General features: G+C 46.0%; 6 protein-coding genes across 6 annotated transcripts in view; 4 read left to right on the top strand and 2 right to left on the bottom strand.

Annotated features, from left to right (window-relative positions):
• The first annotated feature begins 711 nt into the window (after positions 1–711).
• cnn1b (calponin 1, basic, smooth muscle, b) lies at positions 712–16,797 on the top strand. Its single transcript, XM_052049329.1, has 9 exons — positions 712–1,003; positions 3,961–4,082; positions 4,443–4,509; positions 4,890–5,027; positions 6,406–6,522; positions 6,754–6,900; positions 6,993–7,212; positions 14,292–14,309; positions 16,561–16,797. The coding sequence occupies exons 1-9, from the start codon at positions 944–946 to the stop codon at positions 16,572–16,574; spliced, it is 903 nt and encodes a 300-aa protein (XP_051905289.1). The 5' UTR covers positions 712–943; the 3' UTR covers positions 16,575–16,797.
• On the top strand, positions 7,208–22,476 carry rab3db (RAB3D, member RAS oncogene family, b). Its single transcript, XM_052049335.1, has 6 exons — positions 7,208–7,212; positions 14,292–14,309; positions 16,561–16,797; positions 19,538–19,656; positions 20,491–20,615; positions 20,713–22,476. The coding sequence occupies exons 2-6, from the start codon at positions 14,304–14,306 to the stop codon at positions 20,898–20,900; spliced, it is 675 nt and encodes a 224-aa protein (XP_051905295.1). The 5' UTR covers positions 7,208–7,212; positions 14,292–14,303; the 3' UTR covers positions 20,901–22,476.
• Positions 8,300–27,953, bottom strand: part of elof1 (elongation factor 1) — a 135,710-nt gene continuing 116,056 nt past the window's right edge. The window contains exons 2-5 of the mRNA XM_052049337.1: positions 10,763–10,834; positions 9,759–9,884; positions 9,628–9,698; positions 8,300–9,377 (exon numbers count right to left, since the gene is read on the bottom strand). Of these exons, the coding sequence (XP_051905297.1) occupies positions 9,313–9,377; positions 9,628–9,698; positions 9,759–9,874 (252 nt within the window). The 5' untranslated portion in view covers positions 9,875–9,884; positions 10,763–10,834 and the 3' untranslated portion in view covers positions 8,300–9,312. The remainder of the gene's footprint in view (positions 9,378–9,627; positions 9,699–9,758; positions 9,885–10,762; positions 10,835–27,953) is intronic.
• On the top strand, positions 11,270–13,149 carry tmem205 (transmembrane protein 205). Its single transcript, XM_052049336.1, has 4 exons — positions 11,270–11,380; positions 11,956–12,081; positions 12,149–12,312; positions 12,459–13,149. Exons 2-4 carry the CDS (start codon positions 11,982–11,984, stop codon positions 12,759–12,761), a joined length of 567 nt encoding a protein of 188 aa, XP_051905296.1. The 5' UTR covers positions 11,270–11,380; positions 11,956–11,981; the 3' UTR covers positions 12,762–13,149.
• Positions 23,621–27,382, top strand: epor (erythropoietin receptor). The gene is made up of 8 exons (XM_052049327.1): positions 23,621–24,055; positions 24,186–24,321; positions 24,534–24,697; positions 24,786–24,937; positions 25,016–25,172; positions 25,314–25,401; positions 25,492–25,579; positions 25,708–27,382. The coding sequence occupies exons 1-8, from the start codon at positions 23,953–23,955 to the stop codon at positions 26,116–26,118; spliced, it is 1,299 nt and encodes a 432-aa protein (XP_051905287.1). The 5' UTR covers positions 23,621–23,952; the 3' UTR covers positions 26,119–27,382.
• On the bottom strand, positions 26,727–27,785 carry swsap1 (SWIM-type zinc finger 7 associated protein 1). The gene is made up of 2 exons (XM_052049330.1): positions 27,516–27,785; positions 26,727–27,272 (listed from the first exon to the last, which is right to left on the bottom strand). The coding sequence occupies exons 1-2, from the start codon at positions 27,783–27,785 to the stop codon at positions 26,727–26,729; spliced, it is 816 nt and encodes a 271-aa protein (XP_051905290.1).

The following is a 27,953-nucleotide window of genomic DNA, read 5'->3' as shown; positions in this document are numbered from 1 at the left end:
CAGGACTTTTGAGAACGAAGACTGTTCCGATGAGACCAAGGTTGAACTTTAATTTGAATTAGTATGTACAGAGAGGGAGGCAAGCACCATTCATCATCTGCCTTTTTCGATTCTCATTCTGGAACCTTCTCTCATGTCCACACATCCTATCTGGAGGGAGGGGCGGGGTGGGGGGTGGGGGGTAATTAATTCTCATATAGAGTAGTCCTAATTCACAGTGTTAGAAACTGTTCACAAGCTCCAAAATGTTCTTGCTTCTTCTATGTATGGACGCAAGCATGAGAAGAACTTGGAGGCCCAGTTTCAAAAGTCTTCACCTCAGAAGGTGCCACTATTCCTCGGTTTGTGTATTTCTATATTCTAGAATAAATAGGTGTCCATTTTAAATACGACACTACACGTTGATCGGCGCTCACGATCAACGCAATAAAATCACATTTGAGTTCGGAAGCTACAATTGCGCCGTACTTAAACCGGACAATGACACGACTGTTGATTTAAAAAGGACATAAATATGTCTTTTCACTCACGTAAGACAATGACATAACTCGACCAAAGTGTATCTCGACATCAGTGCGAAGCATCCCTAAGAGGCTCGCAAGTGGAAAAAGTGACTGATTGGATGGAATAGCAAAGCGATGACATCACCGGCTTCGATGAGGAAGCCGTTCGGTGATTGGACGCCCGCCTCGGCCAATCACAGGCGACGCTCTTGGGAAGCGTTTAAAACACATTCTGAAAAGTGTTCGGAAAGTTGCTTGCACGCTTCAGCACCAGGTCCAAACGGAACGGCTCCGAATAAAATAAGATACTTGCGGATTAGTCGGGGAGTTTCCCGCCTGCTTGCTTTTGTGCTTTGTGCCGGACTCTCACAAGTCTGACCTGCGCGTCCATTTTTAAAGCTCTCCCCCCCGCTCTCATTGTAAATAGACTCAGTAGCACAATGTCGCAACATTTCAGGAGTGGACCAGCGTTCGGACTTTCCGCCGAGGTCAAGAGTAAGGTAAGATGTTAGAGGGGGCTGGGGGGGTTAGCGTGATTAAAAAGTGGTTTACTTGGAAGCAGCGAGTGTTTGGGAACGGTTCGTCAATGATGCTGCGTTTCCTCTTTGACCCAAACGGTCCGACTGTGTTGTGGTTCCGAGTACAGCGTCTGTCAAAGGTTTGAACAAGAAGTGGTTCGAACTTTTGACTCTAGATTTCACGGTCCACGGTAAGTGCTTGCGGGTTTTAAAAGGCGCTACCTTTGGATTGCATAGCGACTTTCGTGAGATCACGAAGTTGGAATTCTCCTATCAGCGGTGGCTGTTTAATGTATTGACACGGGTTTGACAAATGTGGTTCTTCCGGCGGATTCTAGTGAAACTATTAAAACCACACAACTCGACACTAAAGAATTTATTCCAACAATAATGGACTAAAAACCATTTGCCAAGAAATGGTGTGCCTGAATGATGATCAATAAAATGGCGTTGGCTGGAAATAATGACACAAAGGGGCAAATAATAAAATGGAACTGCAAGTTCTGGGGAGGGCGGGGGGGAGGCTACATTCCAGTCCAAACGTGTTCTAAAATTGTTCTAATCTTGATTGGAAATGCTCCAGATGATGCTAGAAATGACCTTGATTGTGTAGAGTTTTTTTTTCCAAGATGGGCTAACGAAACAAGTGGCGCGTCTGTGTCAACTGTCAAGAATATTCTGTCATCGACTTCCAATCAGCAGGATTCCATGACACGGCAATTTGCTTTGTTTCCCCTCATCAGTCATAAACAAACGACCTTTTATGGAGTGACCGGTGGCCTCGCTCGGAACTCGAGAAAGTGTGTTTAGCTTCAATCGTTTACATGGAAGTCAAGAATGACAAAACACCGTCCTGACGGAACGCGGCGGGACGCCGGCTTGGCTCGTCCGGTCAAAGTATTGCTAACGTGAAAGGAAATCCGATGGATCTGTTGGAAATACTGCATTTTACAATTAATCCTTTAGGTCGGGATTCATTTTTGTGATAAGAATTGACGGAAATAACATGAATCAGTTTTGAGGTATTGAATAAGTGACGTTTCACTAATTTCATTCATTGATTGGAAAATTCTCATGGCTTAAAAAATAATAATAATTTTCAGAAGTTTGCTTGGAAAGTCGATTTGTACGCATTACGTCTCCGTTTCTGTTGGACTTGTCCTCATTTGGGTCCCAGGTTAACTGGAGCCTATGGGAGCTGGATAGCATGCGAGGTACACCCAGGACTGGTCGCCAGCCAATCGCAGGCGACATATAGTCAAGTCAAGAGTATTTCTGGAGCACTTTCAAACAGCCATCACTGCATACAAAGTGCTGTACATGGAGCGATTTAACATACACAATAAACAGTAAGACGAATCGGTAATAAAGGCGGTAGAAAGCACCAAGCAGTAAAATCAAAAACAAATCTAAGTCCAGCCCCTGGCATTCATGGAATTTGAATGCCGCCATCATTTTTGCATAAAGAGCCATTACTGCATATACAGTCCGTTCAATGTTCAGCTCATTCAACTGTATCTTAAAATGATTGTGGGGGGAATCGATCCGGGAATTTATCGTTACGGGCCTCTTTACAACACAATGTGTGTAAAGTAATAGCGGGACACATATCTCCTTGAATGGCGCGTTTCGAGATCCACATGGATGACGAAGTTGCAGAGCGTGAGGTTGTGTTATAATCCCCAGCCCCAAATATCGACAGGATTTTATTACGCGAGTTAAAAACATTTAAATACACAACTGAAGCACCCCGGCTGGAAGCGGGAGGGGGGGGGGGCTTCCCGTGCTGGCTTGTCTCTATCAGGCTGAATGCCATTCACTGTAAAAGGGAATACGCGCAAAAGGCCAGACTGAGCGAGAGGCGGTGAGAAATATGAGCTTGGCCGGTTGACAAGGGAGAGTAGGTTAGTCGGGGAGGGGGCGGGGGAGTGAGGGGGGGGGGCTGGTGGAGTGTCTGGGAAAGCTGTTTCTCCCAAGTTTGGTGTGATCTCGTGGAAGCGACGCCATCCTCATCCCCTTCGGCTTGGTTGCTTATGTTGGCGACTGATGTCAGACGGTCAGGACTTCTCTATGAAGCAGTTGGGGAAAAGGGGACAAAATAGACGAGGGTCCGCAGAGCTTTTTTCCTTGTCGCGTCATGTCAACATTTATTTTTCAAGACGTATATGGTGTGCCGCGTGGATTCTTGTCTTGGTCGACAGGTTCTCTTGTGGGCGGGTCCTTATTGACGCCGCCGCAGTTTTTCCATGGACAACCAAAGCGATTTTGCAAATCTCCCCCAACCCCCTCCCTCAAATTATTCTCCCGTTTGATCATCGTCGATGCCAAAAAAGGACTTTGTTGGTTGTCAATTGTTTTTGTGACCCAGCGCAGAGATTTTCAAACCCATCCATCCATCCGTCATCTACCGCTTATCCGGGGCCGGGTCGCGGGGGCAACAGCTTTAGCAGGGAAGCCCAGACTTCCCTCTCCCTAGCTACTTCTTCCAGCTCTCCCCGGGGGATCCCGAGTCGTTCCCAGGCCAGCTGGGTGACATAGTCTCTCCAGCGTGTCCTGGATCTTCCTCGGGGTCTCCTCCCGGTGGGACATGCCCGGAACACCTCACCAGGGGAGGCGCTCAGGAGGCATCCGAATCAGATTCCCAAGCCACCTCATCTGGCTCCTCTCGATGTGGAGGAGAAGTCCCATGAAAATCAACATTGCAGTCATCTCAATTGGAGGCAATTACGAAATACAAAAGCAGATGGCCATCAAATGGGCCATTTTTTGACCTCGCCGTGAAAAAGTGACCGGTGGATCCGCGTTTGTTTCCCCGTCCAACAGCGATCCGCAAAGTAATCGAAAGCGAGCGACGTGCCTTGCGGACATGCGTCAAAGACTTTTTGGGTGAAGCCAGGTTTCGCCCGAATCGTGTCGTTTCACCTCTGCTCTGTCCTCAGTTGGCAGGCAAGTATGACCCTCACATGGAGGAGGCGCTCAGGCTCTGGATTCAGGATGTGACCGGCAAGAAGATTGGAGAAAACTTCATGGAGAGTCTGAAAGATGGAGTCGTGCTCTGCGAGTAAGGGAGCTTTCTCGTCCCCGCTCATATTTGGATTTCTGTGACTTTTTCTGCCATTTCCACACGATTCATTACGGGCTGGGCTGTCCATACAGGAAATGGAAGGACCCAAAGGGCCATTTTAAGGTTCTCCAAAATAAAAGTCTGTAACGTAGAGAAGAATAATGTAGAAGGTTTAGAATGATTGGAGAAGTTTTACATCAATGCAAAGGACAAGCACAATTGGAAATTCTGTGGGAGAGCGTCAATCAAAACGGAACGCGATTGTCTTTGCGGGGACGTCGGATGTTAACCGCATCTCTCATCGGAATCTGAGCTTTCCGTCGAGCATTTTCATTTCATGTCTCTGTTTCTTTGTAGACTGGTTAATGTTCTCCAGCCGGGCTCGGTGAAAAAGATCAACCACTCCAGTCAAAACTGGCACCAGGTAACGGCAGACGCTCGCCATCGTATCGCAAAGGCCACTCTGAACTGCTCACACATTCACAATTCCGAGTTAGTTTCATTGACGATTGTCCATCGGCGTGGCGGTTTGCCGATCGATTCGTCCTGGGTCTTCCCCCCCCCCCCCAGCTTCAACTCACTCGCGATGTCCGTACGCTACGTTTATCAAAGACTGCACTCTGTAGGCGCTTTGTTGACAATCTCTCATTCCAAAAACCAAAGCGGTAGCCGTTAGCATTCATCAGTAGCCTAGAAGTAGCTCTCGCTCTGCTAAAGGAATATATTCCCGGTTGATTTTTATTTTATTTTATTTTGCGTCGACCCGTTTTCCGACAAATTTTCACGATCTTTTGTCTTCCCCAGTTGGAAAACATCGGCAATTTTGTCCGTGCCATCACAGAGTACGGCCTGAAACCTCACGACATCTTTGAGGCCAACGACTTGTTTGAGAATGTCAACCACACGCAGGTCCAGTCCACTCTCATCACGCTCGCAGGAATGGTGAGGGCAAACCTTGACCTTTTTTTCCATTTTTTTGTTTTGATTTTCTTTCTTCCCCAAAAAGCAAAACCATTTGACTGCTCCTTGTGTGTGTGTGTGTGTGTGTGTGGAGATTCTCAGTCTTCTGGTAAATAAGCAAAAAATGGAATCGGGGCCACTGGACTTTTCTTGTCTGTTGACGATGTTTCACTGTTTTTTTTTTGGGGGGGGGCGTTTCCCTATTGATGCCGCTGATGGGGAAGTCACAGCAGGGTGCCGTTGTTGTTATTGCCTAGCGTGACTAGCCAACGACCACGCTGCATACCAAGCGCTAGTTTACTCGCCTGGTGGCAAAACAACTCATTAGGACTATTCTTCCTGTGGAATGAGACAATCTTTGGGGGGAGGGGTATCGGGACATTGTTTTAATCGAAGTACGCTAGGTGCCTCAAACTTCCTCCTCTCTATAGAAATAGCTTTTTTTGGGGTGGGGGGTGGGGGGGGGGGTTGACAGAGATGGCTTCTCTTTTGGAAAACCTCTCATTCCAGAATTTGGACATTGTGGTGCTTTTCTTTTTCGGAATGCAAATAAGCTATTGACTCTGGCCCCCCAAAGAGCTGCTAGCCAGCGTTGCGCCGTGTGCTTGTGTAATGGTGACCTCTTCCTGTAGAGGTCATTGCGCTCCTCACGCCACTGCATAAACAACATTACTACAAAGTTTGCTTCTCTGGATGTTTGTCTTTGGGATGAACCTGCTTTTTTTTGGGTGAGGGGGGTGGTGGGTTTGAACTGCACCGGTATGTTGGGTTGAAACAAAAAAATGAGGACGTACGAGGGCCAGTGGGACCGAACGCCCTGCAAAAAAAAACCTGGCAATCCTCCCTGAAAGATGATTATTAAGAATGTTCCATTTTGGTGGAACTGCAACTCTTAGCTTTTTAGGCTAATAATAAAAAATTAAATTTTAAATTAAAAATAAAAGGGAGGCCCGGTAGTCCAGTGGTTAGCACGTGGGCTTCACAGTGCAGAGGTACCGGGTTCGATTCCAGCGCCGGCCTCCCTGTGTGGAGTTTGCATGTTCTCCCCAGGCCTGCGTGGGTTTTCTCCGGGTGCTCCGGTTTCCTCCCACATTCCAAAAAATCATGCGTGGCAGGATGATTGAACACTCTAAATTGTCCCGAGGTGTGAGTGTGAGTGCGAATGGTTGTTCGTTTCTGTGTGCCCTGCGATTGGCTGGCAACCGATTCAGGGTGTCCCCCGCCTACTGCCCGGAGACAGCTGGGATAGGCTCCAGCACCCACCGCGACCCTAGTGAGGATCAAGCGGCTCGGAAGATGAATGAATGAATGATTAAAAATAAAAAATTTGCGCCTTTTTCTCATTGTCTTTTGCCCTCAGGCCAAGTCGAAAGGGTTCCACTCCAAGTACGACATCGGGGTCAAGTATGCCGAGAAGCAGCAGCGTCGCTTTGCTCCGGAGAAGCTCCGGGAGGGACGCAACATCATCGGCTTGCAGGTCAGCAGCAACAACATCCTCCCGGTATCCCACGTTTGGGCGCTACGCAGCCGTCTTGCGAGTCACGCTCGGTCCCGCCTCTCGCCAAGGGGGCGGTACTCGCCAAGGGACTGGCATAGAAACGCTTTTTTAAAAAAAAAATGATTCTAGGACTCACTGTTATGCTGGATTTTCATTTTTTTTGCCGAAACAGATTGATATGGAATCACGGTGGTTTTGTATCCTCTCCAGATGGGCACCAATAAGCTTGCCAGTCAAAAAGGGATGACCTCCTACGGCACTCGACGCCACCTGTATGACTCCAGGATGGGCATGGACAACCCCATGGACCAGTCCACCATCAGTCTCCAGATGGGCACGAACAAAGGAGCCAACCAGGTGAGGAGACGCGACGTTTGACTGAAGTGGATTCACAAAGTGTCGAACGGCCTTCATGGTGGTTTATGGCGCCGTGTTTTCTCTCTCTCCAGTCCGGCATGACGGCGCCCGGAACAAGGAGGCACATCTTTGACAAGAAGCTGGAGCTGGAGAACTGCGACACCACCACTATATCGCTGCAGATGGGCACCAACAAAGTGGCCTCGCAGCAGGGCATGACCACCTACGGCCTCCCCCGCCAGGTCTACGACAACAAGTACTGCACCAACCCCGCCGAGACCTACTACAACAACGGGAGCGAGGCCGAATTTGATGGCTACAACCAGTACTCTGATTAAGAAAACCACAAGCAGCCTCAAACGCCCCCCCCCCCCCGCGCTGTTATTTAAACACCGATTCGATGTCATCGTTGCCTCCAGTCTCGGTCTTTTTTTTTTTTTTTTTTTTACTCTTGGGAAATGTTTGTCTTTCCATGAGTATAACAATAGTGTTTACTTTACGTCCTAACTTTAATCCTGTATTGGAGCCCACTTCTGTATTACATCCTAAATGTATTTAATCACTTACAAGAGTGATCCAGACACTCAAGAGATTGATATTCAATATCTTTGCTATTTATAGATCTTTTTTTTTAAGAACATTATATTTCTATGTTGTAATTACGAGACAGAATTTGGCTGTTTTTTTTTTTGTCCTGGACAAGTGACCGCCTTGGTGCTACTGACCACAGGCCTGAGGAATCCCGTCCTTGTGGCCGAGACTGACAAGAGTGGAGGATGCAGGAGGAATAGAGTAGACGGACATTTTCTTGTGACAATATTTCAGAAAGTCATCCACTTTTCAAATGACCCAAGATTCCTGGTTGGAGGTGTTTTCAAGTTGATCCGGTGAGTGTGGAATGTGTACCTCCAAAAGAAGTGATCTAGCAAGTGTGCAAATTGGACGGCGTTCAAAATTTGAATGGTCACCTCATTGCAATGCGTAGAACTTCCTTGTGCCTGTGACCTTACCCAGCTTGATGCTCTTATTCCAATTACGTATTACCTGCCTTTACTTGTGTGCAGAAAACAGATTGAAAATGTTAAGAATGCACGCTAATTTTTTTTTTTAAAGATGCCTTATCGTATTGCTGTAACTCACCAAATGTCTTGAATGTAATGTTGCTATTTGTGCCACAAGCTGCTGCCGGATACGTATTTTAAGAAAGCAGGACTATGTGCACACTCTTTAGGCACAAGTCCCCCCCCCCCCCCCGGTGTTGGAGTGCATATTTCAGATGGAGTTCCATATTGTCGAGATTTGCAGCCACTGTGCTCCATTGGGAAGCCTCGCAGCTTGGAGTAGCGCACCATCTAGTGTTTTAAAAGTGTCGCCCAAGACAGGAAGCGTGTGAAGCGAGTTGTCTGTCAGTCAACTCTTAACATTCCTTTAATTGAATAAAATGAATTTCAGCAACGGAGATAAGAATTTTTACGGCGCATTTAATGATCTGTGCAATTTGAAAGACATAAAAGTGTTGAGTCCATGGTCAAATTTCACCTGTCGAGTAGAGGGCTGTGTGACAACAATTTTTAAAATGTCTTTTTTCTTGTTCTGGCTTTCACGAAACATGACATTTGTGCAATAAAAACACTTGAAAACTGACATTCCGGTTTACTGGACTGACCCTAAAAACAAAAGAAATGGAAAGGCTACGATTCTAAAAAGATATCATCAAACTCTGCTTTGTAGAACGATTACAGTAGAAGCAATACCAGTGGAGAGCATACTAGGCTAGCATAACAGTGATGGAAATATCATGTTTACATGTCAGTTAAAGTCCGAAGTGATAAATAACAAATACAAACGCATGAGGGAAAAAAATAGCTGCATGGAATTACATACACAAATGTGGAATGCCGGGTTTGATACACACACATTGGGCAAATCTTAATTACTCATAAATCTAAATGAGATTACCGGTAAATGAAACACTACGTATAGCCATAGACATACACTGTGAACATAGATGCCTCACTGAGCAGGTTGATGCATCGCTGTGATGGCAAGTGTGTCCACCATATTGGATGTGGCAGCCATGCCCGTCAAACTGCGCGTTGCCTTCCGTTACGCATTCAGATTGGCGTAAAATACATTTGGGAAACAGGTAAGACACCTAAATCACCATATGTTGATTACGAATGCGTACTCCAGTAGTTCATCTGCAAGGAGTTGAAATCAAACCATCGCAGTGGACAAAATCTAAAAAAGCTCCATCTCCAAGCGGCAAATACATGATCCTCACCATCCGCTCTACTTCCAATATGGCGGCAAAGTTGACATGTGATTCAGCATTCAAGGTGGCATTTGTGTAAACGCTGTATATCTCTGGTAAGAACACCTTGTTGTATCAGCTGAGGGGTGAAGAAATCATCACTGATTGGCTGCTTCACACGCATCTATCCAATCACTGTAAACATCCACTGGCTCCGACAGATCTGTTAGGGGAAAAAAACTTAAGGAAAATGTAAATTACCGGGCTGAGCTAAGTTTGAACTTTCTCCCCACGTTTGCTTTCCTTCTGGTGCTCGGACGTTCTCCTACAAGGTGTTTAGAATAATTGAATACTTTAAATTGTTCATTAGTGAGTCGTGGGAGTGCGAATGGCAGCCCTTGTGTACATTACTTTGATATGAATACTATAAAATGACCCAAAGGGAAAACACAGCATTTAAAAAAAAAAGATACAAGTTATAGGTGTCTGGAACTCCTCCAAGCAAACGCTGCAGGAAATGATTCCCGTGTTTCGTGTTCGCTCCCTGGAAAAGAAATAATATTTGTAAACATTGTGCTTTCAAGCCATTTACAGCTAAACTCACATTTTCACGTCACAGGATTTCTCGTGGTTACAAAACGGGCACGTGAACTGGGTGTCCAAGTTGCCTGTCATTTTTTTCTTGGGAGGAGGCTTTCGCTTGGATTTTCTGCGCCCCATTTTTGTTGTCCTACAGTGGAGAAAGCAATGCAAAAAAAACACTCAGAATATTTCTGTCATTGCCGTTGCAAAAGAAACAATGAATCTCAATGTCAATCGTCCGAAAGGTATCAGTGTTTATTTTTGTGGTTGAAGTTTGGTTGCAGTTAGTAGTAATACTGTATTGAGGAGCTCGGAACATTGCAATTAAGAGAAATGAGATTCACCCGATATTTAACTTTATCGGTCACTCTTTAGCTCACTGATAGTTGCTTACTATACCCTAATGTCAGTTACATATTTAATTTGGATCAGAAGTGAGCAGAATACACAGATGGGGGAGATAATTAGACCGCTTTGGATACATAAAAAGTACATATATGACTGATTTCTTTTTGAACAGCTTACTAACGCAACTACAGATAGTAAGTGCAAAGTGGCTCACGTGTGACTGCGCAGTATATTGCGAGTGAGCAGGTTTGTTTTGTATGAGTTGGCTTATGACATGTTTATTAACCCAAACAATGACAATGGAACTGGATTTGACTTGCTTCATTTTCTTTCCACAGTAACTTGGAACGTGCTTGAAATTGAATTGAAATTGTGTGATGATAATGATGATGATGACGATTGTTTTGAATGGTTCATTCGGAATGCGGATGACAATGCAACAGCGTTACGTTAACCACGCGTGCTATCGTGTGTGATCGGAGCACGAATTGTTCTGTTGGGATGAGAAATAGAAATGCAATTGAGGCGTGCTTCTAAATTGTATTAAAAAAGACGCAGGTTATAAAATACTACGCAAAAGCTTTATTAACCCGCGAACACATGAGTTAACTATACGTTATGTAAGAGCTCGTTAGCAACATTGTTTACGAATGGAAATACGATGAAAAACAAACGTACCTTCGAAAATAATTACCCGATCAACGATGTTGATCCGTGGGTCTGGTATCAATTGCTTCAACCTGATTATTTTGGAGAAGTCCACGACAACGCAAATAATTTCTTTGAATCTATGTTTTACCAACTGCTAACTGGTGTGCCAGCCTCCCCCCCCCCCGTGACGTCACTGGGCCCCAAAATTCTGAGCATTGTGAATATATAATAGCGTACACACCGCGGAGGTCGTTGAATTCAATTTCATACGGTTCATCTCTTAAATGCTACCACGTGACCAAGAAAACAAATATGAAGCTCAAAAATCCTGTCACGCAGATTATGATGAAAGAGTTCACCAGTATATAACGTGTTTTCGTTTGAAATATATTGACACATATGTTATATTTACATAAATATTCGCCTCGCGACTTACGTCTTTAAACACATAAAAAAGTGTTAAAGTATGTGAAAGGTTGCTCAAGATGTCGAAATGGGCGGTGTTCAAATATCTTGCAAGAATACTATTGGTTGGCGTCACTGCAGGGGGCGGTCTTGTGGAGAACACCGGAAGTCAGAGCCAGTGGTCGTTCGGCTGCACATTGGATTAAAAACAACAACTCCGACTCACGCTGGAAAAAGAAGGTATTTCCTGATTTTGTTGTTGCTATCAATAATAAGAATTATCATTAGAATGTGTACTTTGCTTATGAAACACAAATAAAAACACGTAATGCAGGTCAAGTCACTTTCCCTTATCGTAAACTGGTAAATGGGCGGTCCCTAATAGAGGGCTTTTCTTCCTCGGGTACTAAAAGCGCTTTACATTTGAACAATTTATTCCAAGATCGAACTGATGTCACTTGTGAAGGTTGACTGCTTTGCTATGATCTTTTAGTTTGTCATCTGATGGATGCATATCTGTGATCAAAAACTCGGGCCGTTCTCGGTCTGTTTTTACATCCTTATCAGTTGCGAGCACAAACTTCCGACTGCGAGATACACTTTATCTCAAGTATTCAAACTGTTTATCAGTTTTGAAGATTATGAATTTAAGAAAGGGTGTACGCTAACGAACCCGTTCACTTCAAAGAAAAAGACAGATACTAGATACTATTTTTAATCATTTTCAGATCTTTAATATACACCTGATTGTTTGTGTTGTTTTCATTCCTTGTGGATGAATGAACTCACTCTCTCTAAACATATTCTGTATGCAGACTGGCGCGGACGTCGTTGTGTCACCATGGCAACCGAGGGGGATCCTTCAGACTTGGTCAAAGTGTTACACCTCCTGGTGCTTTCTTTCTCCTGGGGCATGCAGGTCTGGGTCTCCTTCATTGGAGGTAAGCGTCATCAAAGAATTGTAGCGTTTCACAGCGTTTGCTGATATTTTCCATCTGGTCTCTGCAGGTTTTGCTTTGGTGCGGCAGGTGACCCGGCACACGTTTGGCTTAGTGCAGAGTAAACTCTTCCCGGTTTATTTCTACTGTCTGCTGGGAAGCCATTTTGTCAGTCTGGCAATTTATGCAGTGTATCATCCAAGAGAGCTGCTGGACGCGCATGAAACTGTGCAGGTAAAGCATCACATAAGCATACGCAGCTTTTCAAAGCGTTTTTGGGCAATGCAGCTGTTGAATTAGATCTCATGAAAGGCGGAGGGGTATACGTTATTATACTGGCAAATATTCTTCACGTGGCTGCGGATTCTGTTCTTTCGCAGATGGGCTTGTATTTTACGGCGTTGGTGACGGCGGGTCTCAATGCTCAGTGGTTCGGTCCGGCAACCACTGAGGTGATGTTCCTGATGAGGGAGGTGGAGACGGAGCACGGTCTTGGAAACCAGGTCGGACTGGGCGCCGAAAAGGAAGCTTACGCCAAACTCAAAGAGCGAGACCCCAAGTATAAAGCCTACAAAAGAACGTTCGGCCGCTACCACGGGTTGTCTAGCCTCTGTAATCTGATTGGAGTCATCTGCACCACAACTAACTTGATCTACACTGCTCTAAATCTGTCTACAATTTAGACATGGTCAGGTGTCAAAAGTCTAATTGGGTACAATTGCCAAATACACAGTATATCCATTATGTCCAGTAGGGGGCGGTGGTGAAACACATTTAAAAATGAGGAAACAAGCAGGTAATGGTGGCTTTTGTTTGAAAATAGGTGTCACACTTTTTTTTTAAACGACACAGAATACATTTATTCAATGGCTCAAATCTCTGGAAAGACCGCATTAAATTTCTTTACCTACACAGTTTTTTGAATAAGCACATTTTCGACATTTGATTTGCCCCGATGAAGAACATTCTTTTCAATGGCGTTAGATCCTGATGCTCATGAGTAAAATCGAGTCATTTTTGGGATCATTTGCTATGCAAGTACGAGTGATTGTGCACATTTCTTTAGAAGGGGGGGGGGGGGGGGGGGGAACAAAGATGACAATTGAATGTTGCTCCTTCCATGAAATGTTGTCGTCAGCAATTAAACCCTGTTCAAGCAAAGAACAAGTTTGTCAAGTCATTCACACGTGTTTACATGAGTCGGAAGTGATGTGTGCATAACAGGTCCTATCCCAAGGTCGCAGATGGAGGGGGGGGGGGGGGGGAAACCAAACAAAACAATCTAATTGCGGGCGTGTGAGCAAGAGGAAGTACAGAAACAAAAGAAAGTTTCCGTAACATGAACCTCATTCCTAACACCAGGAAGTGAATTTTGGTTTGTGCCAAAATTGTGCTCTACTACTGTGGAGCCCTAAAATCATGTCAGGCTCGCGCAGAGCTTGTTGACGATCTGATCACTTGAATCAGTTGTGTTGCAACAGGGAGACTTCCAGGACCTGACTTTGACACCCCTTGCAAAACCAAATCAGCCTGCATGCTATTGATGGATTCTTTGAGCATTTTCCACGCCGTGGAGGAACGTCTCTATGAATGTTGAATTGAAATCTCTCATGATACAGAGCAAGAATCTGCAAAACTGCCCGGAGGAGTTGCACCATACTGGAGTGAGTTAATTCAGGATTTGGTTCAAGTCAAGACATACCCTCTTCCTCAGTCACAAAATATTATTATGAAATGTGTTTTTGTTTGTGTGTGCGTGTGTGTAAGGGGTGGGGGGGTGAACATCAGTGCCACACCCATGCTCGGAGTGAGTGAAAATCGACGATGGATTCATTAGTTCGCAGTCGCGGCAACAAAGGCCTCGTTAGGGGGGGGGGAGGACGGCCGCGCTCTCGGTTTTGGAGACCGCGCGGTCACGTGCGCACGCACGCCGGAGCAACCGGCCGAGCTTCCCACGCGCGCTCACGCTCACGGCCTCAGGTGGGCTGGCTTGGTTGCTTGCCTTTCGCACACCAACCGTGACGTGACACACGCCAACAAGGAGCTCGCTCGAGCAGCTGGGATCGGCGAGCGGAAGCGGAGCGCCTCGTTTTGCTGCGCTCGCGCCCGGGCACGGGACGACTTTTGTGGGGCGGGGGGGGGGAGTTCCTTTTGCCGTGATACCTTGCAACTCGCCCAGCTGTGGAGGGAAGATAGGAAGACGCCGAGTTGTGTTTTACTTCCGTATGAAGGTACGTTTTTTCCTGCTCCACCTTCCATTGACTCAAGTCACTTTTTGCGCAAATTTGCGCAGTTCGAATTGTTTTTTGCCACACTGCGCGCAAAAGAAAACAAAACAATAGACTGGCTTCGGAAATAAAACGTTTTTAGCTCCTTCGTGTTTGCTCGCCTGAAGAGAGCAGACGTGACTGCTGCCAAAAAATCGATGATATCAGATGGACATTTCCTTGGGGGGCGGGGGAGGGGGGGGTGGTCAGTGGCAGGCAGACTGCTCGCTTCGACTGGCTTTGCGAACAAATAATCTGACTGGGGTGTACCCGAACCCCCTCCGGTGCACCAAAGAGAGCTACAAATGTGCATCTCTTTGTCGATCACAGGTGTCAAACTCGAGGCCCATGGGCCACATCTGGCCTGCCGCATCCTTTTATTTGGCTAGAAAATTCACTTGAAAGTGAATTGTGGGCCTGTTTTAATTGAACACCAACCCTGCAGGAATACTGCATAGTATACTTTTGTCGTTGTTATTTTCAGTATATCACTTATCACTCAATCCAAGTCTGCATTTTTTTTTCTGACTTTGAATGCTCATCACATCACTCGAGTGGACATTCAACAATGAATGACCGTGCCTGTAATGGAGGCGTGCAAAATCCAATTTTGCTCAGGGCCCCCGCGTGGCCTCGTAGAGTCATTTCATAAATGATCACAAGTGGATAGAAATGCGTTTGGCTGCAGGCGATGTGAGTCGAGCAGAGTAAACATGCCAGACATGTGACTGGGTTTAGACTGTACATCACCTTAGGAGCAGCTGATGGGGGGGGGGGGGGGGGGTAATGGGCGGATCAATGCTGTGGCCCCTTGCGCGGCGTCATGTGATTTGGGGAATGTCTTAAGAAACGAGACTTCTATTTAATCCTTTCCATAGTACACTGACTGTTTATAGATTGTGTATTTAAGATAAGATAAGATAAGATAAGATATCCTTTATTTGTCCCACACTGGGGAAATTTACAGCCTCCAGCAGCAAGAATGTATGTAGAAAGAAGAAAGGAGAAAGAGAAAAAAAAAACATCTTTCAATTAAATACAATATGAACACAAATGGATAAATCGCAGTACTATTTACAATTTTCCTTCACATCATTTAATTATTATTATGATTATGATTGTTATTTTTTATTCATCAGCCTGACAGCAGTCGGCTTTTTTATGGCCCAGATTGACATTGACAAACTCCAGACTCGGTTTGAAAGTTTCACTCGTGGGGACAATGAATGCTATCGATTACATGTCAGTATTATTTCAATTTGAAAATGCAGAAGTTTCACAAATGGGTCCGATTGACCCGAAAGGTCACAGCAGCATCAAGCCGATCGATCGTGTCAACATATCGGCTCAAGGCCACTTATTACAGGGCCACTGCAATAAGAGAGTCTACTCTACCACACGCGCACCCACTAAATGGTTTTGGCAGGTCCAGTTCCTCGCTTCTGTTGTGCTCTAAACATCGCTCTCGACATGGAGTTTTCCTTGCGGCCAGTTAAAAGCTCAACCAATGGGCCGCTTTGACCGCTAATGGGTTTTGCTGGCAGCTGGGTCGAGTCGCCACGGAGACGAGTCTCATCAGCGAGGCGGGGCCAAGCCACACCGATTGATCGGCGGTGTTTGTGTGTGTGGGGGCGGGGGGGGGGTCATCTCCCTGCTCATACCGCACAACACAATAAGGCCCGCCGATGGACAGATGGTCACAACCTCCTGTCATTTGAGAAGCCCGGCTGCCATTTTCATTTCACAAACATCTGCACCCGCACGATAAGACTGTCGCCAAATCCCAAAATGCTCTTCAGTGTTTGTACTGCAACGGTAGACTGAATTTTGGAACGATTACCAGTGGAGCTGTTTGTTTGGAATCAGTCAAGCCACCTCATTCTCGCATGTCAAATGAATAAGTCGTGCCAGATGATGGGATGCATGCCAATTTCTTGATACGTTGGCACAAATGGATGGATGAGTGCACATTATAGGATCCAAAGACAAGGAAATAAGATAAGAAAACCTTCATTTGTCTCACAAATTGCCAATTTACAGCTGCAAAATGATGAACATGCCATATATATGAGCAATGATTACTCGTAACATTCTGCTATTAATTAAGATAAGATAAGATAAGATATCCTTTATTCGTCCCACACTGGGACATTAAGGGCAATGTAAGGAAACACCAAAAAAAAAAAATTGAGAAGTCCCTCTGGTCCGTGTCTAGATGGCGTCAAGTGACTCGCGCCTCCAACAGCTGCCGTCCCAGAAGGATGCGGCCGACCAGAACTTTGACTACATGTTCAAACTGCTGATCATCGGCAACAGCAGCGTGGGGAAAACGTCGTTCCTCTTCCGCTACGCGGACGACTCCTTCACCTCAGCCTTCGTCAGCACCGTGGGCATCGACTTCAAAGTCAAGACCGTCTTCCGCAATGACAAAAGGATCAAACTGCAGATCTGGGTGAGGGTTTTCGTTTTTTCATTTTTGGAACGCGCACAAAAACTGGGTTTGGGATTCAAACGTTGGAGTTTTTGAGCAAGTTTTTCAATGAGGGCAATTTGACAATTTAATTGTATTTCATCGAGATGGTCAGATAAGACGAAGAGTACTTGAGTTCCAACTTCGGGACAGAAAGCAGACTTATCCAAAACCACTCTCAATGTCTAGGACAGTCCATACCAAATCATATTTTTTTTTGTACACAATATTTTAAGTCGGGGCGGGACGGTAGTCCAGTGGTTAGCACGTTGGCTTCACAGTGCAGAGGTACCGGGTTCGATTCCAGCTCCGGCCTCCCTGTGTGGAGTTTGCATGTTCTCCCCGGGCCTGCGTGGCTTTTCTCCGGGTGCTCCGGTTTCCTCCCACATTCCAAAAACATGCATGGCAGGCTGATTGAACACTCAAAATTGTCCCTAGGTGTGAGGGTGAGTGCGAATGGTTGTTCGTCTCTGTGTGCCCTGCGATTGGCTGGCAACCGATTCAGGGTGTCCCCCGCCTACTGCCCGGAGACGGCTGGGATGGGCTCCAGCACCCCCCGCGACCCTAGTGAGGATCAAGCGGTACAGAAGATATTTTAAGTCAGATAGCGACGTCGAAGGCCAACATCCTCTACGACTTACCCCTCGAAATTGCGCAAGCGTTTGAGGTGTTACAGAGTCATTCTGAGGCGCTTATCGGGCATCAAATACCAACCAAATCTATTAATATGAACCAATGTCATGTCAAATTTTGTCGCGGGCCTCATATATTATTGTCGGACTTCTTGAAAAGAAACGAGCACACTTTAGGCACACCTCATGATGAATTCAGTGTGTCAATTTCAGGAGCGTTCTGATCCTCAGCACTCTGTTGATTTACATTGATCAAACAAGTGATTTTACTTCAGCTAATAACGCGTGAGCCACCGCAACGCTAGCCAGCCGATGAGCCCACACCAAAACACACACTCACTTCCTTGAGCATGATGTTTTGTTCGATGATGTGACACGTCAAGTCAAGTCGAGAGTATTTCTGGAGCACTTTCAAGCAGCCATCGCTGCATACAAAGTGCTGTACATGGAGCGATTTAACATGCACAATAAACAGGTAATAAATCGGTAATAAAGGCGGTAGAAAGCACCAAGCAGTAAAATCAAGAACAAATCTAAGACACGTACGAAGAATTCTCCCAAAATGGCTGCATCGTGTGTTCATAGGAAGATTTTTTTTTTTTTTTCAGAATGCGGCCTTACTTGTCTGCCCGGTCCCGTTTCGTCGGTTTAATGGCACACAGACCGGTGTTTTAGAAGTTCAGGAAGCTGAGGAAGTTCCCTATCAGGATATGGTGGAGACATAACGAAGATTTACCGCAGTGCCAGAGCAGCGTGTATTTCAAGGGCGTTGACGACGTGTCTAAATAGGCGCCCTCTCGCGTCAGCGTCCACATTTTGTGTTAATCATCAACCCACTGACCATCAAATTCAGGATGGTTGCCTCTGTCCACCATCCGAAAGATATTTCACAGTTTTTGTTTTGTTTTGTTTTCTGATCCCTCCCTGCCAGTTGCCAGGCTCCCCTTTGTGCATCATGGAAACGGAAGCGTGACTGATAACGCACCACATGGCCCTCGCACCGGGATACACGTATACTGTACAAGCGCATGTACACGGCGTGTGCACACAATGTTTTCATCCCTTTACTTAGGCATGGAGTGGTGTGTTCTGACTGCTGCGCAAATACACACCTTTCACTCACAAGAGTGCAAACTGCACATGCAGCTACCGCCCCCCCCCCCCCCAAAAAAAACGGCAGCGCTTGATCTAAGAGCTGCCTTGACAAAGATGCGAACAAATATACGGTACCGAGGGGAGGAGATGTATTTTTGCAAAGTGAAGACGATCATTTTGGGTTTGAGCATTCGTAACCCCGACTGCCCTCATGGTTACCCAGACAACACTCTCCTCTTCACTGCGTCCATCAAACGAATACAAACGGACACGACCCTGATGTAAATGAAAGCCGTTACCAAAGCGACCAACCCCTCCTCCCTCTCTCCCGTTTATCTTGATTTTCCCATAAGCAGCCACGTAACCTTGTAGAACTTTAACATTAAATTCCGACTTCAAAAATACTGAAATGGTGATTATCTCATCTTAATTTACTCTCAAAGGAAGCCATGATTTATTCTGTTGTATGAATGGCAACAAGTGGCGAGTTGGACACGCCGATAAATCGTACTTTCTGCTAGCTAACCGATGTAGATGCGTGAATAAATATACATTTGATATATTATATTTTTCCCTCGAGGCACAGAAATGCAACCACGCTGATAATGTGAACAATAGTACCCCCTTGTGGTGAGGAGACAATATTGCCGTTTGTTTTCATGACTGAAATTCAAATGTACAAGATATCTTATCGTAATTTATGTAGATATGAATAAACATTCCTCGTACTATTGTGAAGGGCTGTACAAAAATATACCTTAAAATAGTAACACTTCGTAGCATGGGTAGATAAAGTATAAAAAAAACAAAAGTAATCCTTTGCATCATTGCATACATACTAAGATGTTTTACAGTACAGCATTTTGTGAGCCCGCAGCTGCAGTATTGGAGCCGGATGTCAATACGATACAGTAAAATTTTGCTAACTATATTTTTACCCAGGTATATGGGATTCTTTGTATTGACATGTTCTCTCAACGTGTGCTTAAATGCAGGACACAGCAGGACAAGAGCGCTATCGGACCATCACCACAGCCTACTACAGAGGCGCCATGGGCTTCTTGCTCATGTATGACATCACCAACCAGGACTCCTTCAACGCAGTTCAGGACTGGTAGGTTTTTGCGTGTATTTAATCATGTTATACCATTTCACGTAAATACTCGGGTCAGGTCGTGATTGTTGAATGCGCTTTGGAGACGAGATTCAAACCCAGAATCTCTTGACTGTGCGGCTGAAGCGCTAAGCGCTGTCCAGTAAAACGGATTTTCCTGAAGCGTCCTAAGATAAGATAAGATAAGATAAGATATCTTTTATTCGTCCCACACTGGGGAAATGTACAGCCTCCAGCAGCAAGAATGTAGGTAGAAAGAAGAAAGGAGAAAGAGAAAAAAAACAACAACAAACATATTTCAATTAAATACAATATGAACACAAATGGATAAATCGCAGTACTATTTACAATTTTCCTTCCTACTTCATTTACTTCTACACTGGATGTCGACGGGTGTGTTCTTTCCTAGGTCCAGTTCAGTCAACCTGTTCGCACAATTTTGTGTCTTCCGGTTTCCATTCTAGCTCGCTCTCTATCCATCTATCTACTGAGCTAGCGAGCTAGCTTTCTATCTATCTACCGAGCTAGCGAGCTAGCTTTCTATCTGTCTATTGAGCTAGCGAGCTAGCTTTCTATCTGTCTATTGAGCTAGCGAGCTAGCTTTCTATCTGTCTATTGAGCTAGCGAGCTAGCTTTCTATCTGTCTATTGAGCTAGCGAGCTAGCTTTCTAGCTGTCTACCGAGCTAGCGAGCTAGCTTTCTATCTGTCTACCGAGCTAGCGAGCTAGCTTTCTATCTATCTACTGAGCTAGTGAGCTAGCTAGCTTTCTATCTATCTATCAATCTCGCATAAATGCATATGTTGGTGTTTGTCGTGTGTCATCTGTTTTGCAGGGCTACACAGATTAAGACATACTCTTGGGACAATGCTCAGGTGATCCTAATTGGTAACAAGTGTGACCTAGAGGATGACAGGCTCATACCAACAGAAGACGGCCAGCGTCTGGCGGAGGACCTCGGTGCGGAAAAAAACTTATCACTTGTGAATCTGCGCTATGAATCCATCCGGCATTTTTGCACATTATAAATTAACACTGCCGCATCTGTCGCCGTCAGGTTTCCAGTTCTTCGAAGCCAGCGCCAAGGACAACATAAATATCAAGCAGGTGTTTGAGCGCCTCGTGGATGTCATCTGTGACAAGATGAACGAGAGCATGGAGGGAGACATGAGCTTACTGCCCAACCACAGGAACCCGGGCTTGAAAGACTCGTCGTCTGACAGCCAAGGCAGCTGCGCTTGCTAAACCGCGTGCGTGCGTGCGTACGCGCTAACCCGCGCATACGCACACACAGCACCGCTAATCTATTTCTCTGTGCCTCAACTCTGGGATTGTATTCACTGTAGCTACGCCCAACACAATAGGCAGAAAGTTGAGATAATCCCCGTGACTGTTAGTCCCTCTTTCCCCCTTAGACAAGGCCTCGCGGCTCACTTTCTTTTGAAGCCAACTCTGCAACCATCATCGAGCACTTTGGCCCACTTCAAGATTAAAGTTCCGTGGCAATCTTGATACGATTACATATAAAATGTAATGAGATATCTGCATATGTTATTGCAGTGCTGATGTAGCTCAATTTTAATTTAGCATTTTTATTCTTGGATTTGTGTGGGGGTGGGGGGGAGGGGTGTTGAGTCTGTTTGTAATTTAGCTAAATCGACGATCTAATGTATTAGAAACGCCTCAGCGTGGTGCCGCGCAGGAACTATTCAGCTCCAGAATCACTACCATTTCCAAAGTTATAAAGAGTTCAAGTCTATTTTTTGTATGGTATCTTTGTGATGGAAATCATCGGAATGTGCCAGGCTATAAGATTATTAATTCGTTTTGTGTTTTTTTTACATTGTGAGAAAATGTTTCATGTGGAAATGATTCATCCCCTTTCTCCAAATGTACGTATCAAATATTCAAAATTTAGACCTTACAGTGTGATTTGTTCAACGTTACCATCTCTAGATTGATTATTTATTTATTGATTTCAAAATCAACATTTTGAGGCTGCTGTTTTTTTGGCCCTGTTCTGCCACTTGCTGTGCCCTTTAAGAAGAGCCTGTAAATTGCCGACTCGTCGGAGCAAGAACCAAATTCACCGGTGGCCATCTTGCGTTGCCACTCGCTAAGCGTGCCTAACTCAAATACAGACTGATTTCTTAGCTGATGGATTTTTCTACTACATTCCGCAAACCAATCACAATGCATCTGTTTTCTGAGTTTGGTCATTTGACGTTTGCAAGCTGAGCCGTGATTGGTCGTTACCTGAGCCATCAGAAAGTATGACGTCATTATCGGTGAACGGCAAGTAGCAAAATGGCCGACCCTGAAATGGATCGAAACTAAGTGGAATTTGCTGCTTAATACATATCCCACAAACGCAATGTTAATCGGAATAGCGCGATTCAACGGGTGGGGCTGTAGGAAACACATTGTACAGAAAATGTTGGATATCCCCTTTCCAAAAAAAAAAAAAAAAAAAGCCAGTGTATCGTTCCATCAGGACATTGTGCCAAAGATGAAAAAGTACAACGGCATTCACTGTGCCTTGCAGGCTCATGCCTAAAAAGTCACTGCTGTGTGGATTTTTTGTTGTTGTTGTTGTTAGCTAATCGGATGTAAAGGTTTCTTCATGCCATTAATTCATTTTGTACCCTTTGCTTTTGGTTCTTGGGATATTTTCTCCAGTCTAAATCGCAGGAGAATGCAGCAAAGAGTCTGTTGATGCCTGCGAGGAAGTCGTTACACACTTGTGACAGTCACCTACCGCCGAATGATGCGTTATAAATCATTGTGTGTGTATGTGTGTGTGTGTGTGTGTGTGTGTGTTTGGTCCCAAAACCAATTGTTTTCACTGTTCAACATGGCTGTTCATCTGTTAGCAAGTTGAAAGCAAGACACTCTGGTTTAGTCAGTCATCGCAGCGGCGTGTCTCACAATTGATGAATTGTCCCTCGCACAAGCGCTTGTCGTCGTCGGTTATCTCTCTGGTCAGTGAGTGTCGCTGAAAAAATATCTTTCAGCCACATCAGGCTGCCGATGCTCACGTGTGGCTTTGATCCAACAATGGTGTAAAGGAGGCTAACGTACAAGGCGACGTTTGTATCACATCATTCTGCGATTGTTTTTTTTTAAAGGAATGGAATATATGACCCTGATGTGCTGAGCTTATACTTTTCTTACGGTTTCAGAGTTGAACTCAACTCAACTGGACTGTATTTATAGAGCACTTGAAAACAACCAGCGCTGTATACATGGAGCAAAAATAAAATCCAATTTAAAGAGAAAGAAAAGAATGTGTAATGAGAATAAGAGATCCGGACAGAGTTGGAGAATTTTTGAAAGGCGTGAGGACCCTCGTGCGTCCATTTTTTTCTTGTTTTATCTCCAGAACCAGCAAAACCGCACGTGATTTCCACACCTTCCTTTTCCTCTCGCCGTTTCCTCTCCGCCGCCTGCAAGTTTCGACACCGGCTCGAATTTCAATTTCCATCCCTGAGGAACGCCGCACGTGTTGAAAAGCATCTTTTCTTTGCATCCGTACAGATGCAAATATAATACCATTGCCCACCCCTCTTTCAAATGATGCAAGGAAGCGCGCGGTTGCGTTGAAGAAGAAGCGAGGATTGGTCGAGAGTTCTTCCCCCCCCCCCCCCCCACATCTGCCGCTGCGATAACGGCGCTCAAGCGAAGACAACAAGGGTGCAGAAGGATGATAAGAAACCGTTTCTGTCTGCCTCTTCGGGTAAATAGTGCGTTGCTTCATTGCAGTCCTGAGAGCACATCTTTCTGTCTGTCTGTCTGTCTGTCTGCACAGCTCCAGTATCTTATGAGTTGGGTTTCTTTTCAGAAGGTGTCATCTCGGGTCAGGCCTTGGAAGTTCTTCTGCACCAAACCAATCCGGGCTTACTGCGTATAACCCGGAGGGCTCTGAGGTCCGCGGGTCATATAGTGGGAGCCCAGAACTCAAACCAAACATACGTTAATCTTCGGTGTCCCCCTATTCCCGCATGCCAACAAGGGAGTGAAAAAGTTTGGGGGCGGGGCATGTGCTTTTGCTCCTCCTCTTTGTCATCTCTGCTGCTTTTAGGTAGCAAGTAAACAGCTCGGCGCCAATCTTATCAGCTTGGCGCAGCCTTTCAACCGTGTTGTTGTTGCTCTCCCTGGTATCTGAAGCCAAAACGGGACAAGCCCCCCCCGCTTCGGGGACTGAAGTGGTGGTGCAGATGCGCGCTGGCGTGTTTCACCTCATGTTGTGCACAGGCGAGACGGCGACGGAGTTTTTATTCACAGAGAAGACGGGAGGATGACATGTGATCGCCTGAGACGATTGTTGGCACTTTGGAGCGTTGCGAGCGCCATGAGGGTGGCTTCCGGTCTCCCAGGCCCGCCCGATTTCCAGAGCAAAGGTAGGCCCTGACCCTTCAAATCACCTTCGAGGTCCATCAGGAGAATCTGCTAAAGACGGATGACTGACCTAACCCCCCCCCCACATGATTCTCACCCTCTTCTGCTGCACCCAAACATCGCCCTGGACAGTCTCTCTCGTGCTGGAAAAGGAGCCGGAAACCCCCAAATGCTTTACAGACAGCAAAAAGGACTTCACCTGCTTCTGGGAGGAAGACGAGGAGAGGGTCGGCTCTGCGGATCAGTATTCCTTCACATACGCCTACCGGTAACGACGTCTCATGGGATGGCGAATGGGGGACGATTAAGAAAACCTTTATTAGTCTCGCAATGGAGAAATTTCAGATTCACAGCAGCAAAGTTATGAAAGGAAGAAGTAGAAAAGAGATTAGTTCACTTCTCCTGTCCCACATAATCCGCTTCAAACTCCAAGCCGCGACTCCCAGCTAGTGGTCCATGTTTCTCTGTGTCTCCTGACAGAAAAGAAAATAGCAGCAAATGCCCACTGACGGTCCATTCGCGAGGGGAGAAGACGCTGTTCATCTGCCACCTGAATCAAGCGTCCATGTTTGAGCTCATGGACATTCAAATTCATCGCGAAGGAAGGCTGATCCACAATCGAAGCCTTCTGGTTGAACTTTTTTGTGAGTCAACTTCACGTGACGAGTAGCGTGAATGAATCACCGCCATGACACGTGAATCACCCTCCAAATCCTGCGCTTTATCCGACAGTTCTGCTGGACCCGCTCGCTAACGTGAGCGTGAGTGCCATGGGTCAACAGGGTCAGCTCAATGTCAGCTGGGTACCTCCTCCTCTTAGACACATGGAAGACAGCTTGATGTACGAGGTCTCCTACGCCATGGCTGGCAGCCGTGAGGTGCAGGTATGGATTATTTGATTGCTTACGGTTATTTTTTAATGGGGTTGGGGGTCGTGATTGATTTGACCGCTGCTTTTGCAGGTCGAGGTAGTACGAGCCACTTCCAGGGTGATCTTAAGGGGCCTACAGCCAGGCACAAAGTACAAGGTGCGGGTTCGGACCAAACTGGATGGAATTAGCTATAATGGCTTCTGGAGTATGTGGAGTGATCCGGTGTTGGGGGAGACGGCGCCTGCAGGTCTGCATTTATTTCACACAAATTGTGTCATTCCTGCTTCATGAGCGTGCGTACTTTGACTCTGATGATATCCATCCATCGAGTTAACTCTTATTTTCAATTGCGGCACGCTGAGCTCTTTTTGTGGTTTTCCGTTGACAGAATTCAACCTACTCATCGTCTTCCTAATCCTCACCATGGCTTTCATCCTAATGGTGCTGTCTTTCACTGTGCTCGTGTCCAATCGCAGGTCAGGATTTTCCTTATATCGCAAAAAAGACAAAAAAGTGTGACCAGTCTCAGTTGATAAGAAAAATTTTACCCTTAATGTCCTTGCCAGGTTTCTGAAAAGGACGATTTGGCCGACAATCCCGACCCCCGAGAGCAAGTTTCAAGGCCTTTTCACTGATCACGGTGGAGACTTTCAGGTAAGAAACGAGTCTGATGAGAATAGCGCAGCGTAAATACAAAGGGCAGCGAGCAGGACCCCTGTGGCGCACACGTGTCCTCTCAGAGTCAACGCAATCTTCATTCCATCGCTTTTGTCCTTGCACAGGAGTGGTTGAAACATACGAACGGGGGCTTGTGGTCCAGCCCGGCCTCGTTCTACAATGAGGAATACTCCACTTTTCTGGAGGTTCTCTCAGAGCTAAACCCGGACCCCCCGTACCCCCCACCACCTCTACCACCCAAAATGTCCGGCGCTCCCACGCTGCGACGCGCGAAGGAGGAGGAGGTGGATTTGGCGCTGAGAAAAATGCCCCGCAATCACTGGCTGATGGAAAACCTCAGGGTGCCGAACCAAGGCCCGCTTCCTTGTTCCCAGTCTTCTCCGCTGGAGTCTCAGGATACTTACGTCAGCCTGACCGGGAACAACCACGGCCAAGTCGCTCGCACCCGTGAGGCGTCTTTGCCCATCGAAGCGCTTTTGGCCTTGAAAAAGACAATCCTGTCTGAAGTTCACTGAGCTGGGTCCGTCATTTTTGCTCCAGCACCCGACGCACGTTCACGATGGGGTGCAGCCCCATCAATCGAGCACGTTCTTCATATGCCTGCTCAAGGATGACGCTTCCTGCCAATGTACTCACTTGTCCAGGATGACCTCGGTCGGGCAAGACATTCGTCCGAACGGATGGGAACTGAGACGGGCCCAAAGCTACTTGGATCGTCACCCTTCTCGTCGGCGGCATCCAAATGATGAACTTCGAAGGACCTGCTCCAGGAATGAGTAAAGTCTTTGTGATCCCTTAAAAGTCCTTACAAATGCTTGAATATGAGGCAATACGTCAACATTTCAGCTTTAATTTGTTGTTAGGGTATTTGCTGTACATGTCGATTGGATACGTAACTGACAAGACAAGAGCATGGGAAAAAACACATTTTGAGGTGAACTTATCTTATCTTATCTTAAAGTAGACTAACCAACTGTTATGTATTGACATGGCCAAATGTGATTTTTGGATGCCTTGTATTAATGTTCATGTGTTTCGTGGAATCACAGTACACGTTTTCCACTTCTTGCCTCTGGTGAACTCCTTTGTGGTTTCAGTTCATCCCTAGTTGAGGCAGGTGTTCTCAAACTAACTGAAACTCCATCAAGCCATCAGGAGAGATTGACAACTGCCACTCCTGTGCCAAACCCGGCTTGACCTCAGTGTCTTCGGGGCAAGGGTCGAGGGTGATACCGGTTCCCGAAAAGTAAACGTGCCACACCTCATGCAGCCCGGCTGCTGCAGCTTTGTAGCTTCCGTCTTGGTCCAGAGTACATCGTACTTGAAAGTAGCGGTCCAAAGTCTCGAGAACTTGATCCGAGACAGAGAATTGTCCGCTTTGCTCTTTTGGCTTGTAAGAGGCGATGACGCGACATGGGGCGGGGCTTGAGGTCTGTCGCTCAAGGAGGCCAGTGAGAAAAGTCGCAGTGTCGCACAACAACGCCGAGAGGTGTGCAGCGCAGGAGTGCTCAACGCCGTGGCTTTCGCCTGCGGGTCCGCGCAGAAAGTCCTCCAGTCTGTCGACGATGATCAGTGATGGAGGGACGGGAAAGTTGTTGGTGGATTCATGAAGGCCCGCCACTTGCTGGAGCAACTCCTCCAATGTCCTCGGGTAGCAGAATTTGATTTGCTTGCAAAAAAAAAAAAAAAATGAAGAAAGGAATTAGCATAATTGAGCTGCTGCTAAGGACATGTTGCAAGAGCACAGTTTTTGGACTAAAAATAAAAACATGGAGAAATTACTTTTTTTTTCTAAGGTCGTCAGTTGTATTTGGTTGTCCTTATTTCCTAAATTAAATGATGGAATCTCAGCTCTTTATTTTTCTTAAGAACAGGAGTTGATTTGTTAACAGTGATTTATTTCAGATGGTACCTTGAGACTTTCCGGGCTCAGACTTGGAACACATTTTTGCAAAGACACTGGCAGGCTTTGGATTTGCGCTTGAGCGAAGAACACCACCTTTACGCCCATCCGACACGCAGCCGTAACCGCCGCGAGAAGCAACACGGAGCGTCCGAGATTTTGCTCTCCGACTACAAGGACGCCGCATTGGGCCGGTGCTGGAGGAATCACCTTGAGATCCTTCGATGAGTCCGCCCGTGACATAAAGTTTGTGAACATATGCGTTAAAACGTCTGCCATGACCGACGCTCTACCAGAAGTTGACTCCAAAGTCGCTCTGACTTTTCGCGCGTCTATTTACATGATGCGCTCTGGTGCGCATGTCTTTGCGGTCCGTGTAGAAACCAGAGTTTCACACGTCAATTTTCTTGTGTTGACTGCGCTGTGATTTTCTTTGATTTCTTCCAT

Source organism: Hippocampus zosterae, chromosome 17, assembly GCF_025434085.1.
Source record: "Hippocampus zosterae strain Florida chromosome 17, ASM2543408v3, whole genome shotgun sequence".
Classification (NCBI taxonomy): Eukaryota; Metazoa; Chordata; class Actinopteri; order Syngnathiformes; family Syngnathidae; genus Hippocampus; species Hippocampus zosterae.
This window is presented reverse-complemented; position numbering and strand designations above follow the sequence as displayed.